The sequence below is a fragment of the Diadema antillarum genome, unplaced genomic scaffold, assembly GCF_040938485.1.
Source record: "Diadema antillarum isolate AM-2024a unplaced genomic scaffold, OU_Dant_1.0 seq00001334_RagTag, whole genome shotgun sequence".
Lineage (NCBI taxonomy): Eukaryota > Metazoa > Echinodermata > Echinoidea > Diadematoida > Diadematidae > Diadema > Diadema antillarum.
The window spans coordinates 653,624-672,914 of NW_027272104.1; the positions used below are offsets into that span (position 1 = coordinate 653,624).

The 19,291-nt window shown below is 40.6% G+C and overlaps 1 protein-coding gene across 1 annotated transcript in view; it reads left to right on the forward strand.

Moving 5' to 3' along the window:
• LOC139708426 (arylsulfatase A-like) overlaps window positions 1–17,689 on the forward strand; it is a 50,300-nt gene extending 32,611 nt beyond the window's left edge. The window contains exons 3-5 of the mRNA XM_071620376.1: window positions 15,001–15,406; window positions 15,773–16,022; window positions 16,199–17,689. Of these exons, the coding sequence (XP_071476477.1) occupies window positions 15,001–15,406; window positions 15,773–16,022; window positions 16,199–17,689 (2,147 nt within the window). The remainder of the gene's footprint in view (window positions 1–15,000; window positions 15,407–15,772; window positions 16,023–16,198) is intronic.
• The last annotated feature ends 1,602 nt before the right edge of the window (window positions 17,690–19,291 follow it).

Below are 19,291 nucleotides of genomic sequence, written 5' to 3' on the forward strand. Positions count from 1 at the left end.
TTGTGATGGGACTCAATAGCATGCTGGCATAAATATTGATGGTCTAAATTCAGCATGGTGCATAGGGGCAGCATTTCCTTGTTACATGGAAATGTTGTGATGTTTTGAACTCATTCCAGCAGGTTGACAGTTATTGAACTTTCACAGTTGTACTCTTTTGTGTGCCCCATATAAAGCTGTTCACTGGAGATAAGGAATTGTGTCATATATGTGTCAATTAACACAGCAAAGAACTTGGCCAGTATAACCCACTGTACTATTCGATCAAAGGCCTCGTAGTCTTGTCTGAGGCCTTTTGAGCAGTCCTTGATCAGTAATTCTGTCTGATTGCAAGGCAGCCAACCCCTGGATGTCTGTGGAGTGTCATTTGAAATTAAAAGTGATATGTCTGTCCATTTGTCTAATCCCTTGTGGTCTAATTCACACTTTGTCAAGAAGCTAAAAGCAGGATTTGGGGAGGTTAGGGTGATAATTAGGGATCAGGAGAGATGAGGATTATAGTAGGAGGTTGTTTCAATGGTTTTTGATTTGCACTGTGTTTTAAGGATTTTTGAGGGATATAGTGGTACAGACAGGAACAAAGCAGTGCAAAGTGGCTCTGTTAGAGTTCATTAATGATATTGCATGGATGCTGCAATATGTTTTGCTGTTACTGTGAGAGAAAAAATCTATTCAAATCTGTTGCTCGACTGAGAATACACAGGGAGACATGAGCGATTATTTTTTGTTTTTGGTTGTTCTATCTTTTATATGTGTGTCCATCCAAGCTGAGAAGCATATGATCGTTTTTATCTCAATTTTATGCTGGTCTCGGTTGTCAAAAGCTCTCAAGTGTTGACATTTCTTCTCAGCAGGAAGACCCTGCATGTTGTTACTTCATTGGACGATGTTTTAAATAGGGAGCTGCATCGCTGCACTCCTGCTGCCGTAAAGGGGGGTCCAACTTTGGTCTCTTTTTTTTCCCGATACCAGATAGGTTTTTGACCCTGTGGTGGAAATGTTTGCAGCCCCGTCCGCCCAGTGGATGCCCACTTTCTAAGCTGAACTTGGGATGACCTTGCCTCGACGTCGGCTCTCGTGCCCTCAGTCTGGCTTTCAGAGGGCGGCTTGAGGGCGGCTTTACCATGGGAGATGAGGTCATGTAGTGGTGCTGAGAATTTTGTGTCTGATGGCTCAGAATACCCCCCTTTTTTTTTGCGTTGCATCTGTCTGTGGAGCCTGGTCTACCACTAATCTTATTTGCTGCTACCCTGTGATACATGAAAAGGTCTCATGACATGCATTCTCCAGGCCTCGTATGGTAGCTGTGAAGCTCACAGTGTGGGTTCACCACACTTCTTGTTGTACAGCTTTACTTTGATGTTTGATCATCTTTCCTTCTGTGAGACATATTGTTGGAATAAAAAAAATGGTGAAACATGTGAAATATGCATCAATGAACTGAGCATGTTTCTTGTATTGTTTTTTTAATATCATGGTAGGCAATGTTGAGTGACAAGCATCAACAAGTTTGTGCTGCGACTGTGAAAAACAAAAGAAGGTATATACGCTGTAGCAGAATTTTGGCAGGCAAATGAATATCACTCTGTAATGAAAAATTGTGCGTGCAATGATCCCTGCTTCATGCATTTTGGGTGTTTGTGAGAAATTCTGAAGTAGGAAGCAGAAATTTGCAGGTATTGCCAGTGGAAATTACTGCCTTTCGTGGCATATATACCAAAAAACACAGAACCATATACCATAATGTAAGATTCTCTATAGGCTATAGGGAAGAGTGTATGAACAATTTGAGGTGTTCATTTACCAGAAGTAGGCCTACTGAACGATTTTTCAGCATCCACAGGGTCAAGAATGTTGATATTTGCACTCACATAGGCCCCGGGTAACACTGTTCCCTCTCATCGTTTGACAACCCACTACTGTAGAGCTTCAAGGAGGCGATACCTCCTTGGGAGCATCAGCGATTACTCAAAGTCAGCCGAAGACAAGAGTATGTGTTCACATAAGTCCCGCAATCTCTAACTGAACTTGACAACTCCGCTATCAGTAAAGTTGTTACAAACTTCAGGCCATGTGGTTCAGTGTGTGCCAACTATTCCAGTTGTGAACTTGTACCTTTTTGACATTCTGACTTTGTGTGCAGTTTGCTGTGACTATTTGCAACGAGAACCAGTCTGCAAGAATCTTCAGTCTATTGAAGGAGGCAGACTTAATCAGAAGAAGAAGAAGAAGAAGAACACTCAGCACAGAAAAATTTGATATGTGCAATGGCAATGCGATTTTCATTCATTGTGGATCCCTGTCCATCAGCCCATGTGAAACAGCAACATTTTAACCTTAGTTTTCAGGCAGCACACCCCTAATAAAGCTCATCACTGTCAACCTGAATTCTTAGGATTCTTAGGATTCTGTTGCTTAAATGACCTTGTAAGTGTTCAATTCAGTCTAAACGGAAAGGTGAAATATATCTCATTTCTTTTCACATTGCTTATTTCCCACTTTGAGTGAGAATTGGCAGGTCTATACATTGTACATCGCTTATGAGGATAGAATGTTTCAACAGAGCATATCATGTCCACTTTGTCGGGTGCAATATACAATGGACCGAGTGACCTGTGACAGCACACAGTCAGGAGCCATCCCTGGGCATCAATAGATGTCAGATTAACCAGGACAATAGTCGAGGAATTAAAGACATTTGAAAAGAGCTTCTGCAGTTCGTCCAGACTCTGTCTCTACAAGGACATGATACCCCCTGTCTTAGCCCTCCTAATCACTCTTCTTCACAGGTATCAGTGGTGGCCAGTGAGATTTCACCTCAATTTCACCCCTTAACACCAGCATTATACCTGTCAAAATATGTTTCCTTTAAAACATAAAAAACATATAAAACAAAACAAAAGAAAACATATCTTTGAGGATGTTTCTGGTTTGTAACCAGTAGGCCTAATACATCTCTCCACACCTGCTTTTCAGGACAAAAAGTTAATCAGTGAAGACCCTGTAAATGTAGGACCTACATGCTTCCGATGATGATGATGATGATGATGATGACGATGATGATGACGATGATGATGATGATGATGATGATGATGATGACGATGATGATGACGATGATGATGATGATGATGATGATGATGAGAGGTAAACTACCAAGAGTTACCCAAAGAGTGGATCCTACACTCTGCAGAGAGTCAGTAACTCTCCCTTGCACTTTCATCAGTGCTTTGTTTCTGTGACAATGTGAGTGCATCAAAGGGGTATTTCAGACCAAGATATTATAGTCATGCACTGCAACAGGTCCAGACTGCCAAGTCTGAAAGGGGTATCAACTATCAGCTTCATACTATGGTATCAGTATTAAGGTAATCTAGAAGGCCAACAGCTTTAAAGTCTGAGCCCTAGGGTGACATCCAGCAGGTGTTCTTGTATCTGTAATAATACCACGTAGGGTGACACACCCTTGCCATAGAGTCTCACAGATGCTCACAAATTCAAAAGGCAGATTAACCTTATTTCTATGTGTATCATACTGGATGTAGGTAATGAAACCAAATGAAGCAGTTTGCTTGGGAGGTAAAAACTTTTTTAAAAACTTGTGATTGTTTAACCGTCATCCAGAAGACTCTTGTCTGACAGTTCTCACGAGTGATGTCTTTTCTATCTTCTCTCCTTTCTGTGTTCAGAAACAATTTTCAATATATTAATGGTTCATAAAACTAAAAGAACTTGCCCGTCATAGCATATGATCAAGAGTACAGTGTAACAACCTACATCCGTACAAAGAACTCTGAGTGACTGACACCGGAAGTAAGACTAAATATAACAGGACTCCATATGATTCATCAAAAGGCATTGTCATGTTGCCAGGTAGTAGAATGGCAGCATTCCAAGGGCAAAGAAACTTTAAACTTGTGTTTTGTTGGTTGTTGTTGTTTGGGTTTTTTGTTTTTTTGGACAGTGAACATCTTATCCACTCGGCATACATGGGGCATCTGTCCGATACCTTCAGAGTCTCTATATATTTTAATGAGCAATGGGGGGGGGGGGGGGAGGGGTACCATTCAAATATTCAGAATGGAAAACTTATTAAAACTTGTCAAAATTCAATATATGTATTGTGTTGTGTTAACATGCTTTATATATATTTAGGACCTACCCCATACTTTGTAAAATCATTTGCAATTCAGCCTCGGGCTGCAAAGAATGATTTTTGTCAAATGAATAAAGATACCTTTAATGATAGTATTGACAATAATGAAAATTTGATTTTATTTCATTTGATTTGATTAATAATCATCATCATCATCATCATCATGTTTGCCCACTGAGATCATAAAACATGCAAGGATCTCACTTACTGCTCCATGGAAGCTCCTTGAATTTGATGCCTGAATATTGGCAACCATGATAACAGTTTAAATCCTCGAGTAGGAAGAGGTCAGTCAACTTCTGACCTTTAATAACTATTTCAGGATTAAGTCTCATGAAGTCTAACTTCAGCAAGGGATGTTCACAAATGGAACACTATGAAGGTCATACCGTAATCAGATTATAAGATGTCAATAGTATGCCGTAACATAGAAGCTTTGGCGCATCATGTTCTTTAACTTGCTATGTAAGGCTTGACAATGGGAAGGCATCTAATACTGTAATTAGATGACTATGACCATTTATGTGGTCAAGGTTACAGTGACTTTAAATTGCATCGCATACAACAGAGTATGGAAGATGCATCAGTTGGTTTTGAGATGTGGAATTTTCCTCTTTCGTTGTTTGCACAGTAGCAATTGGGGATCTTAGTTATCATCATTGAAAATAGGGATGAACAGTTTGATGTTCAGTTTGTTTTTTTGGCTGCACTTCCTAAGTACTTCTTAAGTATCACAGACACAGCTTGAATGTAGTTTTTGTCAGAGTGAAAAATTATATGTTGCAACCAACAAAATTGCTTGTGCTAGAAAAATAACTAAATATGTACACTCAGCAAAAAAAAGAAAGTAAACACTTTTTCGAGTTCATAATTTTCATAAAAGATTTTCATCAAATTCCATGTATTATATACCATATTAAAGGTAATCTAACTGGCTATCAACCTAGTAGGTCAATATTAAGCAAAACTTTATGCATGAGTGAACACATTCGTTTTTGTTCTCCAAGGCACAAAAGTAGAAATTGCAAAAATTGACATATTGTCTTTCATTTGCAAATGCCCTTTAAAACAATGAAGATAACAAAAGACCAATTTAACACAATGAGAGACATGAATGAAATAGCAAAAATAAGTTTTCGTTCTCTTTATCTCTCTACAACCTCAAACAAAATCAAAGTGGGGAATTTGAGGGGGGAAATAAGAATTTTCTATCAACTCAAACTTCAAATGACATAGGGAGTAAGGGCAAAAACATGATGAAATAAACCGATTTAATCTTTATTTAATTCATTCAATTTAGTAATTTAAGAATCTATGAGACAAATCAAGAACCAAATATTATTTACAATTTTCCTAATTTGAGAAATCAATTCAAAATCCTACCATTTTCGTTAATATTGCTTCTTCTCTCATTTCACTTGAATTTGGATTTGACAGAAAATTTTTAATTTTCCTTTAATTATTTCTACCCTTTATTGATCTTTTGGGCTTCACAGATATTATAAACATTATAGATATAATTTGCAACTGAATTCATGTTTCTTATTGTGTTAATTTTTTTTTTTGTTCTTACTGTTACATGGAAGAGCATTTACACATGAATGAAAACTTGTTCATTTTTACTTTTGTGCCTTGGAAGAGAAAAACAGAGGTGTTCACTCATGCGTAAAGTTTCAATCTTTGCTGACTTACCAAGCTGATAGCCAGTTAAATAACCTTTCATATGGTATATAATACATTAACATCTAGCAAAAAATTCTATGAGAAATATAAACTTGAAAAAGTGTTTACTTTCTTTTTTTGCTGAGTGTATTATGTTACATTCATAAATTAATGCATATGCTTACACTCAAGTGAAATAACATGTTCCTTTGTCTTATGCACCTTGATTTTACAACTTGTTGGTAGATTAAGAGCAAGAAGGACATACCTCACACATATTTTAATGTTGATTTCTGTTGTCATGGCAGCAAACAAAATGCTTGCTTTCACTTTTCTAAGCCAAGGAATGTGTAAAGGATGACTTTTTTAGTATCTGCGGAGATCAGAACCAGAATGGCCTCAGTTCCTCGCTCATCTGAGACTTATGTTCTGTCTCATTGGTTCCAGTTTTAAAGTTACCAATTGTTATACTTTTTGTGGGGGTTAAACTATTCTGATAATCTGCAAAAATTTTGATTGGGTGGAGTAGGAAGCCAGAGTTGGCGTATGAGTAATAGATACCAAGTCAACCAAACCGAGAGCGTGGGTGTACTCTCCAGCCAGACATGCTTCTAGCAGAGTTTTTTTTTTTAAACTAAAAAAAGCATATTTATATATGTTTGTCTAGGATCATGGAGCCATATCTCGTCAAACCCAGACACCTACTGTAGCATGCTGGCTTACTCTTAAAGGCTGAGCTCAGTTATTTGAAACGCCATAAAAATGTATGAAATTGTGTGTATCATAGTTCGATGCTATGATAGCATTATAAGAAAGAATGAACCAAATTACATCTTTAATAGTATGCTGTGTTTTAAACTCCCATCCCCCCCTTAATAAAACAAAAAAGAAGAGAAAAATGCATTGAGCCAAGCACTTTTGAACTTTTAAGATAGAGATTTAAAATTTCTTGAGAGAAATAGTGGCTCTTGTAATATCAAGTCCTTTGAGAAACATATTTGTGTCCATGGATAAATGCCCATGACTCTACCGAAAATGGATTGATTGTGTTGTTGTTGTTGTTGTTTTTTCCTCTCTCTCTCTTTTTTGAGGGGGGGGGGGTATAGGGGTTTGTTTTGCTTTTTATTTGTTTCGCTAAAATTCCTGTATTGGCATTTGGGATTCAAAATATATCTGTATTACAGTGTACATGCAAATGGCATCGTTATCATGTTTTGTAAAGTATGATTATAATGTCCCGAAGATGTACATTATGACAAAAGGTTTTGTCATAATGTATTCTCCCTATTATATTTTGATGTGAAACCAGTAAAGATAAACTCTTCAGTTGCATTTCAGGATTTGCGAGTAAGTGAGAGTGTAACTATTGTTTGCTCTTACACAGTGTTTAATAAGTCTTATGAATAATTTTATGCATTACAAAGTTTAGATTTGCATAGTGTTATAATCTAGTATTGGTAGGATATTTCAGGAAAATCAGGCAGTATGTGAATTGAGCAGAGCTCATGTTATGACAGCTGAAGACTACTGCAGTGTATGATGTATTCATTCCCGCTGATGTATTCATTCTTGACCTGTGGATTTCTTATAACCACTATCGTAATTTGAAGTGTAGGAAAGAAGTGATGATTACAGAGGAAATTAGCTAGTATCATGTTCAATTGTGGAGCTAAGCTGTAATCCGTTGAGAAAACATGTAAGCCCCCTGTCAGGCTGAAGGCTGTTTTCCTGCAGCTGCTCACTTGCACTGGAAATTAACTTTTTTTAATCCGTTTTTTGCAACATGATTCAAAAACTGTTAATTCTTGTGTTTTGACACATGCACATCCACACACACACACACACACACACAGACACACACACTCACTCACACCACACACACAAATGATTAAATTGCAATATGCATCGTGATGCATAAAATCAGTCCAGCTTGATTTTTGTTTAAAGTGATAGTTTCCTCTGTACAATGTGTGAACAGCATGCATGCAGAGAAACCATCTATTCTTAAAATCGTGCATTGCAACTCAATCGCCACAGTAGGCCTGCACATTCAGATGCATGGGGTCACGTCCCAGTCGAGACTGTTCCTGTAGAGACTTTTTGAATGAGTGGAAGAGGAGCCGTTCTCTTTCTCCTGCTTTGCCAAATGGTTGCAGTCCACTCATTACAACCACACGGTTACAACCTGTTTCAATTTTTAAGTAAAAATGTTTATGTGGTGACCTCATGGCTCCACCCCCTGGCTGGCCTGAAAGTTTAAACCCAATTATGTAATCTATCCTAGTATCGAGGAGACCGTCATATTCTTCATACACACGTTCTTGAATCTGGCACTTTACTGTATGTGCCAGAGAAAGGAAAGTTTGCACAATTTCTTCAAATGACGTCATCATGTTGCAGTCCACATTCTGGACATGAAATCAAAAAGCCCTTGTTTTGGACATGGAAGCAGTCTAGAAATTTAAAGTTTCCTCATGTGAAGCCAAATGATGTTTTTCTTTTTCATTCCAGCTTTTTTTTTTCTTTCTTTTTTAAAAACTGCGCGATGATTTACCCTGCATGCCGTGTGTGAATGGAGGCAAGTAAAGTCAAGTTGTGTATTGCAATGGAAAAACCAAAAGCTCCTGGGTGTAAATGCAGATTCCATACTGCTTTCTCATATCAAGGAGAACAAGGTTTTCAAGTTTTTTCATCATATCCTGTGAGAGGAATCTGCCCTGCAAATTACAGACACACACATACACACACATAGACATAGAGCATCGAATATGGGTCATGTTTGTAATGTAATACGGTGAGCATGCCAAGTTCTTCCCCCATTGTCTAATCCCTACCAGTTGGAGTCCTCAATGAACTTTATATCCTAGCCCTCAAAAGAACCCTCCTCGGTTTTGGTGATATTGTGGGCCGAGTTTCGGATGGCCGCCTCCCGATAAACAAGTGGTAAGAGTCACACGTATCACATTCTTTCTCTCTCTCTTTTCGAGTGGCTGGTAATGAGAACTAATAAGAATATTCATGCCATGGGGGTCATTATCTCTAACAAAGCATCGTCACAGGAAATTCGCAAACAGGGTAATGTCACATTTGGCCGAGCATGAAGTATTTGTTACAATAAAAAAAAACGAAATGCAAGAAAACTGAGGCATTGTCTCCATGCATGGTTTGCCATTTATGAATAAGGAGCCTCATCCGTGTATCACTACTCTCTTTCTGGTGCCAGCATCGCCTTGGAGAATGCGTTGGAGAGGAAACAAATAACAATAGTTTCCTGTTATTGTTTGCTTTTGAGAGTCACTTGCACCGTTACCTTCAGAAACAAAATATTGTACATAATGAACACAAAAACACATTTATTACAAAGTGTGGAGCCAGTTGCTACCTATAAAGGGCTAAACAACTGAGCAGTATAAATATCAGGGATGCCAGTTTTCCGGCAATAGCCGGAATTCCGGCTTTTTCATATTTTGGTGTCCAATTTCCGGCTTCGTGATATTTCCGTCTGTGTGGGAAAGCCGGAAAACACGAGAAAGAAACAAAGAAAGAAAGAAAGAAAAACGAAAACATATAATCATCTAAACTTACGGGACATTCACTTTCACGATTTCCGTAGTATGTTTCGCATATACTTGGGCATGAGAATATCACAAAACGACTGTCATGCAAAACTAGCGCGATGTTGCTGCTGCTAGCTGGGACCACCGAACTAAAACATAGTGGAATGCGTGTTCACCCAGGAAATACGCAGCCACCAAAACTTGCTACCACCGCCATTTTGATAGGTCAATTTTTCCTTATATGGAGTGCACGATACGTGGATCCAACCACTCTCTCATTTTCGATTGTTCATGCACGCGTCATATCGCGCACCCCACCCCCACTTCCTCATCAATCGCGCACACACTGGTAACACGGGAGGTATATGGTATGATCAAGGAGGTATGTTCAATTCGGTGTAATACTGAGTAATGGCATAGATAAAAATGGCAGTGGTAAAAATGGCAGAGGTAAAAATGTCAGAGGTAATAATGGCAGAGGTAAATAATTAAGACAGTGGTACAAATGTCAGAGGTAAAGTTGTCAGTGGTCGAAATGTCAGTGGTCAAAATGCCAGAGATAAAAATGTCATTGATAAAAATTTAGTCGTAGAAATGCAAGATGACGAGGTAAAAGTGACAGAGATTTTATTTTCCTTCATGTTTCTGACACCTTTCTAGCAATACGCGCTTTTCGTGCCTTCTCCTGAAATAATTAAAGCACGGGGGAGACCGGGGAGAAATGGGACACGGGGGGAAATATAAACTCATGTATATAAGTTGAAAAATGGTCGGCAAGTCAACAATCCAATTATATTAGTATGAGCCTCGGTACACTTGAAAAAGGACATATTGACTACCATACAGCTCTACAGGTATCTTGTCAGTAAAATATCAAACTTAAATCTCGTAGGTCCTATACTATGTTAATAGGTATTTTAATAAGTGTGCAAACTTCTGAAAATAAAATTGCTTGATAACAAAAATGCAGGTATGAAAAATTGGCAGGGTTCTTTTACTGTTTTTGTTATCACTGGGAGAAATTTAATAGGGCATAGTATTACATTTCTCCCCGCAGCACATGTAAATCCTACTTTGGTCATGATGGTTATCCAATTTCTCTCCAGGTTGTCTCATTTCTCAGCGCTTGATGTCCCATTTCCCCCAAAATTAGGGGTTAAACAAATCATTAATTACACGAAAATGTTATATATATATATATATATATATATATATATATATATAGGGGTATCACAAAATGCTCTACTAATGTTCCTACACTCCTGTGCTACATACTCTCTCTAAAAAAATCGAGTGAAAATATTCACTCTTAAAGGAGTGAATACAAAAAAAGAGTGAATTTAGAGTGAAATTGGAGTGAATTTTGAGTGAAAATGTTCATTTTCACTCATTTTGGAGTGACCTCAGGGATCACTCCTAAATCTTTGAACAATGTAATAAAATATTTTGCAAGAGCCTACTGATGTCTGCCGATACATCTAGCTGTAGTTTGTTTTTTGCGTTTTGTATTTTTACTTCTCTATACATTATGTCGTGATCAGGCCTTGTGAGAAAGACATAGGCTCCTACGAAACCTGAATGTGAGAAAATAACATAGAACAGGTGAAAAATTAGCGGTTCGCTTCGACAATGTCTCCTTCACTTCTTTACACTATACAGATCAAAAAATGAGAAATAATGACAATATACTAGCCTGGAAGTGAGCGGAATTCGTTTGTGTAAGAGTGTGTATGTGAGAGTAAATGTTGTATATCTGCGTATAGAAGTATATGTTTATACCAAAAGTGGGTTCGTGCGTGTGTGTGTGTTTGTGTGTGTGTGTGTGTTTGTGTGTGTGATAACTTCATTGGGCGAAACAACGTATAGGATTATACTGTTTAAGAGCTATGCAGCATTGTTGAAACCCCCTTTAGTAATAATAATAATGATAATAATAATGATAATTTCCCATAGGCCTATACTAGGCTCTTTTTTAGTTGGTTTATTATTCCTCTGAACAGACAGATTACGCCACTGCACTTGAATCAAAATCAGAATAATGAGAGTGCTGTCATCTTTTTAAAACATAATTCAATAAATATTCTTCAAATCTGCAATTTGGATTTGATAATTTGATAAATACAGTTTGCTCTGGCTATAGGTCATTATTCAAAACCTCTTCATACGTTTACCTCTGACGAAATCGCTCTCATTACATCTGACATTTTACCTCTGCCATTTTTACTTCTGCCATTTTTACCTCTGCCATTTTTGCCTCTGCCATTTTTACCTCTGCCATTTCTACCTCTGCCATTTTACTATGACATTTTTACCTCTGTCATTTTTACCTCTGCCATTTTTACCTCTGCCATTTTTACCTGGCACCAATCTGGTTCCATAGCTAGATAGAGCTATAAGGGCCTACGACAGTGACACTGACAGTGTGTAAATTTGTGATGATGATCGATGGTGATGATGTTGATGATGCCATGATTAAGATCAAATCCCCAAATGAATGTTAGTTTTGCCAAATTTTGGTGCGTTTCAAATTCCATGAAACCGTGGTCCCGAAACCGTAATGTTTGTATTTATTTAAATTTTAAATGACAAATTTATATCAATAATTTTCCTTGAGTCTATTTTGATGGCAATTTTTCACACACACACACACACACACACACACAAATCAGCTCGCTCTCTCACATATCATTGAGTATCATGCATTGACCCTCTCCCCCAGCTCACAATTAATCATGTATTTGTAGCCTGTTTGAAAAATTCCAGGATATTCTTGTAAATTCCAGGAGTTTTTACTGTTGATTTCAGGACTGACCTTGAAAAGTGGAAGCACTGATGATATGAAGCAATAAGACAGACGCAGGATCTTGCCTGCTTTTGATGAGCAACTGAAACTCTGGGCCTAACTTCTTTTAGTGGCGAGCATTATGCCTAAATTAAAGTGCTTATTAATGAAGAAACTTGATTTATTTACGGTGCATATGTAATTCTAGGTTTAATAAAGCAATCTAGAAATTCAACAGCAAGAAAAAAAAAAACGCCGCAAACATGTTAAAAGAACTAATGTGAGTCCTCCGCATAGCCGCCATACAGCCTACACACAGCGCCCGTGCACACATGATTTCGTCGAGCTCTGGACCCTTTTTATCGACTTTGTCAGACTCAAAGATCGAGAAGTTTAACTCGGAAGTTTTGCCAGTGTGACCGCAAACTTTCCACGTAACTTTCCGCCAAACTTCTCGATCTGTTTGCGGGCTATGTATCCGAAGCGCAAGGCCATTGTCATGTACAAACGTGCACTTATACGTCATAATCACTAGCCACTGGACGGCGTACTCTTGCTTGCGCGCGTACCAGTGGCCCAGTCTGACCGCGCCTAAGCGTGCACTCCATATAAGGAAAAATTGACCTAACAAGATGGCGACGCAACACGGTAAATTTGGCTGCACGGTCTCGTGTATGTTGGGAATAGGGACACGCATTCCACTATGTTTTAGTTCGGTGGCTGGGACATGCAACACGTGCGATGATAGCGATCGAACAGTGTGTGGTGTTTCTATGCGATGTACTATTATGTGCGATCGCGGTGCATGAATCATACTGCACTCTCGCTATAGGGCTGAGACGGTGTGGTGAGTCGATTGAGTCAGCTGAACGAAGCAAAACTACGGATTTTACGGCACTAGGACTTCTTTATTTTTGCTACAAATTCCTTTTTTTTTCTAGAATACGACCACATTATTGTCTGGAAAGCGTTATACCAGCACGTGCGATCGCGCTCAAACAACGTGTGGTGTTTCTAGGCGATGTACTATTATGTGCGGTGCATGGATCATACTGCGCTCTCGCTAGAGCTACAGCGCTGTACAGCGCTGAGAGAGTATGGTGAGTCGATCGAGTCAGCTGAACGAAGCAAAACTACGGAGTTTATACGGCACTAGGACTTCTGTATTTTTGCTACAAATTCATTTCTCTGGATTAGATTTGAGGGAAGAAGAGCCCTCAGAAATGCTCAGATTGCACCAGAGAGCATCTAAGAACCCCAGAGTTTCCAGGGCCCTTGAGCGGGCCCTGGACCCCGGCCGAAAGGAACTTCGCGCTTCGCGCTCGTGATGTGCGCTTCGCGCACATCAATTTCGTTCACAAAAAAAATTTCCGGCCCAAGAGCAATTTGCCACTGGCATCCCTGAAATATATATTCACTTTTTTTGTGGGGGACATAGTCATTAACGTTATCACGAATGTTTAATTTCTGAAAATAACAAAGATATGTGTGCAACATATCACCCATTATTGTTAGTTTAGGTCTCAAAAAGAGTGCTGGTGTTGCTTCTGTGTTCAGTGTGCCTGTCTCAGCTGAAGGTTAGCTAGCCATGGTGGTCTTTCATGTGTTGGATTTGACCATTTCGCTCACTGAGCTGTGCTTCCGGTGTTGATTACTTCTGGCTTCACTGCATTCTTTTAACTGTATGTGTAGCCCATTATCACTCCAGATCACACCATATTCCTGTGGAAATGAAAACTACTAAAGGGGATACTCATAAGTCCAGTGCTTGCCACCTTTGTTGTGACAGATTTAATGCATCACTTCTCATAGGAAGTCAAATATTCTTTTGAAGAAAAAAAAAGAAGAAAAGTGTGACAGCTGTAATAGTAAGTTTCATAGATTTACACAACAATAATCAGTTCACCTGTAATGAAACATGGTATAGACAGAGACTCCAACCCCAATCACCTTCTGATCTGGAGATTCTCTCGCCCGAAACCCCTAGCAAACGGGAGACTCCAAGTTGATGTGTGCGAAACGCAAAGTTCCTAGGGTTCTAGATGTTCTCTGGTGCTATCTAAGGCTTATTTTTTCAACATACGATAGCAATAAGTAAGAAATCCTTTCCAACGGGAGACACAGAGCCAGGGTGGGAGAAATCAAATCTCAAGCGGGAGAGCGGGAGATTTTGCAAAAATGGACTTCGGCGGGAGATCTCCCATCGAAAACGGGAGAGTTGGGGTCTCTGTATAGATTTTGTAACAGTAATTTTTTTCCAAACATTAATCTAAATGGTGTTGTAGGTCTTACATGATTAAAAACTAGCAAAATAAGAAGATCAAGTCAGGACTCTGATAAGGTAGTATAGTGTTGTGTCATGTTATTTTCAAGGAGCAGAAGGCTGTTTTGTATCTCACTCATGATATCTCAGTCCTTCTTTTGAAAGCGAGATGCTCTCTTCTCTGCAAGCCAGTTTCAGAGGTTTTTAGTTCTTCTGGACATGTGTTACATGCTTTCTCAAAGAAAAGGAAAATATGAGAGTGCGTATGTAGTGCCTCATTTCATCTTTGCCCTGGTAATGTACCCTGTGGGAACCAGAAACACAAACATTGTATGTTTTCTGAGGATATGTTTGCTTGTAGCGACCTGCCATCTGTTACTCTGAGAAATAAGAAGGTCATTCACTCCATATGTCTCCGCTAAAATGGCTTCCACCTGTTGTTTGTGCTATGAAAGGAAAGTAAGTTTGCTGAGAGGAGAGGTCACGGTTTTCCCTGATCAGTGTCAAAACTCCTCAAAACAGACCCAATCTTATGGAAAGTTTTCTGCAGTGTTTCTGTTGTGTATGTCTTTCCTGGCAACAGGTCTGCCTGCCTCTCACAGCCACTGTCCCTGCAGCATCTGCTTCGCCCCAAACCAGACGTGCCTGTTCAGCTGCAAGCAGAACTACAGTCCCTGCCCACTTTACAACGGCACCACCATCATCGAGCAGCCCATCGACCTCCTGACCCTCGACGAAAAGTATGCCGCCCAGGCCAGGCGAGCCATCCGACGCAGCGTGGAGGCTGGCCGCCGCTTCTTCCTCTACTACTCCTTCCAGCACACCCACGACCCGCCCTACGCCGACTTCCGGCACACTGGTAGCACGGCACGTGGGGACTACGGGGACGCATTGGCGGCTATGGATTGGGAGATAGGACAGGTGATGGAGGAGCTTGAGTTAAATGGCATCATGGATCAGACTTTCATCTTCTTCACAGCTGACAATGGGTGAGCATATTTCATGATGTGTTGTAATTTACTGATTTCAAGGATGTTGTTAGCGGGCTCCATGTGTCTTAATCTTCTTGCACAGAAATAGCAAACTTAATGTTTATAAAGAAATCCACTGTCTGCATTTGCTCCCCACTGGGACTCTGGGCTCAGGAAATTCGTTGTGTTCTCTTCAGCAGCTCCTCTTCCGTTACCACTTGATCTATCCCCGCCCGAGCCACGGTCGTCCCCCCTACCATTTTTCTTTTTTCATCGTATTTGCTCAGCAAGTGCAATGTATGTCTACAATGTACATTAAATTTAAAGTGGCTGTTTGTCATCAAGGTTTATTCTCATCTCCCATATGTGTTTCTTATTCTCTAGACCAAGTCTTTCAAAGCCCTGGGGCGGCAGTGTGGGACTCCTCAAGTGTGGGAAGGCGACCACCTACGAGGGCGGAGTTCGGGTACCTGCCATCGCACATTGGCCAGGTCGCATCAAGCCTGGCTACACCCTGGAGCTGTCCAGCACTCTGGACCTGCTGCCAACTATTGCAAACATTGCAGGAGCTCGGCTTCCTCCTGTCACCCTTGACGGTGTGGACATGGCACCATTCTTATTCAGGGGAGAAAAGGTGAGTATTGACTTTGTACTTTTCTCATACTAATGCAGACGTAGTGTAGCTATGTTGTGAGTGTAGTTGTTGAGGTTCCAGGGGAGTTGGTAGAGAACTTAGAGTAAGATAATACCCTGATGCAGAGGACTTAAGATTATCCTGTCTTCTCCATTTTGTTGTTTCCATGTTCCCAGAGCTCAAGAGAAACCTTCTTCTACTACTCACCAGCTGCCAGTGAGAGGCACAGTTCATTTGCCGTCCGCTACCGCCAGTACAAGGCTCACTTCTACACCAAGGGCTCCACCCTGTCTGGCAAGGGTCACCCGGATCCGGATTGCCGAAAGACTGCCAAACGCACCAAGCACGACCCTCCCCTCCTCTTCGATCTCCACCGGGACCCGGCGGAGCAGTACAACATTGCCCATGAGCCAGAGTTCCAGGAGGTCATCAGCTTGATCACCCGCATCAGAGAAGACTTTGACAGCAGGATGGAGTGGGGTGAGTCCGAGCTGAAGAAGCCATCCTTCGAAGAGTACATGCCATGCTGCAATCCCGGGTGTCGACCACGCCCTTACTGCTGCCACTGCACAACAACGGGCACTGTGGCCTACAACCCTTGGGAGCTGTACACAGACATATGGCAGGAGAGGGACCACAGGTTTGGGACTGGTGGCCGGAGGGACAGAATCACCCCCAGGAAGGAGAGACCCAGGGACAAATCGGATTACTACAACACTGGCCGGGACGGCAGTCGCCGAGTTAAGGGCTCATTCTTTAATGAGCCTGTGGTAAACAGGGACCCCCAGAGAGATGTCTTCGATGGTGATGTTGTGGAGAGAGGTCGCGTGAATCGACGGGATAGACCACGGGACAGCAGCAGGGATAGGGATAGAGCCAATGACGGGAGCAGGGGTCAAGTTCAAGATGTGTTTGACGACTCCTTACTGCCCACAGGCAGAGAAATGAGCAGGGAAAGACCTAATAAAGAAAGAGGCAATGGGAGGGAGAATGGGAGAAATGGTAACAACAATGGATTCCAGGCAAATGGTAGGGGGGACGACCGTGGTTCGGGCGGGGATAGATCAAGTGGTAACGGAAGAGGAGCTGCTGAAGAGAACACAATGAATTTCCTGGCCCAGAGTCCCAGTGGGGAGCAAATGCAGACAGTGCACATTGGAAGTCACTACATTGACTTAACCTTGTTAGACAATACACGACAGGAGTCGGCAGATGATTTCGTCCAAGAGGGGATCAAAGATGAGACAGAGGATGACCCGGTAAATCCGTTTCTTGATTTCACCGAAGACCAAGACCGGGACACAAGTCCAGCTGATCAGACGGAGAGTGTCTGGTTGGTGGGCACCACCACTCCCTATGCCCCAGAGGCGAACATCCGCAAGTACTTTGACGACTTCTCCGCCTGGCAGAGTGACGTGGACAATTCCCTGGAGAGCTCCTTTGACGACGCCACCACAGACGCGACGGCGGAGTCCGACCTGAGCGGAGACAACTCCAGGAGAGAAAAGAACATCAGCAAGCGCATACAGCGGCAGCAGAAGAAGGAGCAGAGGCAGCTGAAGAAGCAAGTGAGGCAGACCAAGAAACAGGAGAGGCAGACCAGGAAAGAGAGACGGAGGGTCAGATTCGGTGTGGATCTTGATCGTCCAGGTCCAGGTTTTTTATAGCACGTACCTGCAGGAGAAGAAATTTGCCCGAAAATGTTAGAATCCACTGAATGCCAGGGTTTTTTTAGTGTAATTTGGATGTAAAATTGTAGGGAATTGAACATCTACTCAGAGAATGAGTACCGGTAAGCTTGCTTGCTTGTGCGTAGTTTACTACATGAATACACACAGGTGGACTGTGCTCAAGAGAGCCTTGAATGAAATTTTGCTTTGCTTATGTGCATACCTGGTAGATAGCATGAAAAGTCAATCAAAAACAGGAGAGCAAAACTGTAAAGAGAGATCAGTATTGAGAGAGAACAAACTAAAAGAAGATGAACTGATGAAGCGAATGTGTAATATGATAGAAGATCGCACATGCTGATGGTCAAAGGTGTGTGTAGGGAAGAGTAAGTCATAGTTATAACAATGCCTTGTTTAGTCTCCTTTAGGTTGCAATTAGGCTCCAGGCTCCATGTGTTACTATGGTCCTTTTCTTGTGTCAGGGTATAACTGTAAGAGCACTGAATTCAGAGTTTCGTACAAAAACTCCATCCATATCTTTTCAGAGTTGATGCGACATGCCACATTTTTTTTTTCAGATCATATGCTATTTATCTCTCAGAACAGGAGTGTTGTTAATATCACATCTGTTTATGCCACGTGTATGAGTTTGCTTTGAGTGAGGAGGGTAATTTAGAGGAAGAATACACTCCCCTCCCCCAAGGATTAATCATCATGATGCGTGCTTGAGTTGTTGTGATTGCACTTACCATAGATTTGATTTCAAGTGTTTTGTGCTGTATTCTAAATTTGATACTCTTCTGCTGGCAGTTGTTCTAAGTCATCCATTCATTTGATGGCATACGAGTGTCCTGTCATTGAAACAAGAGCCAGATGAAAAACAGATGTGAAAAATGCTCTCAAGGCCTGAAATAGTCAGGGTTGCATGTGCTGGTATTATTATTATTATCATTATTATTATTACTATTATTATTATCATCATCGTCATCTTCATCATTGTTGTCTTCATTGTTAATATTAGTTTTATTGTTATTATCATTATTACTATTTGATTTCAACAAGCTAATCATTATTCTATCATTTGTTATTATTACCTTTTTGAAGTAATGTTATCAGCATCATGATTTTGAGGAAAAGTCAAGTGTGTTGTATTACTACGATGAAATACTCTTTCCCTGCCATTTCATTATGTCATACATACATGATGTTAGGTGCTACCATCTCAAGAGGTAAATTTATTTATTCTTGGATAACTTTTTCCATGTCAGCAAAAATGTGTATTGAATGGGCACTTCCTTGAAAGAAAACTGATTGAGTTTGTACCCAGGTGCATCGCCATAACACAACTTCTGACATGATAACTGCCAGGATTAAAGGGATGGTTCAGTTTTGGCTTAGATGGGGCTGCAGGTTTCCAATTTTCTCTTGTCTGTATGTTTGTGAGATAATGAGAAACCTTGTATGAGATATGAAAGAACATGTAATTCTTAGAGGAATTCAAAGTTTATTTGATGAAAATTGGTCTTGAAATGGTTGAGGCATCCAAGCAAAACAATCCCAATAAAACACAACAGGCCATAACTGTTGTTAGCATCACTT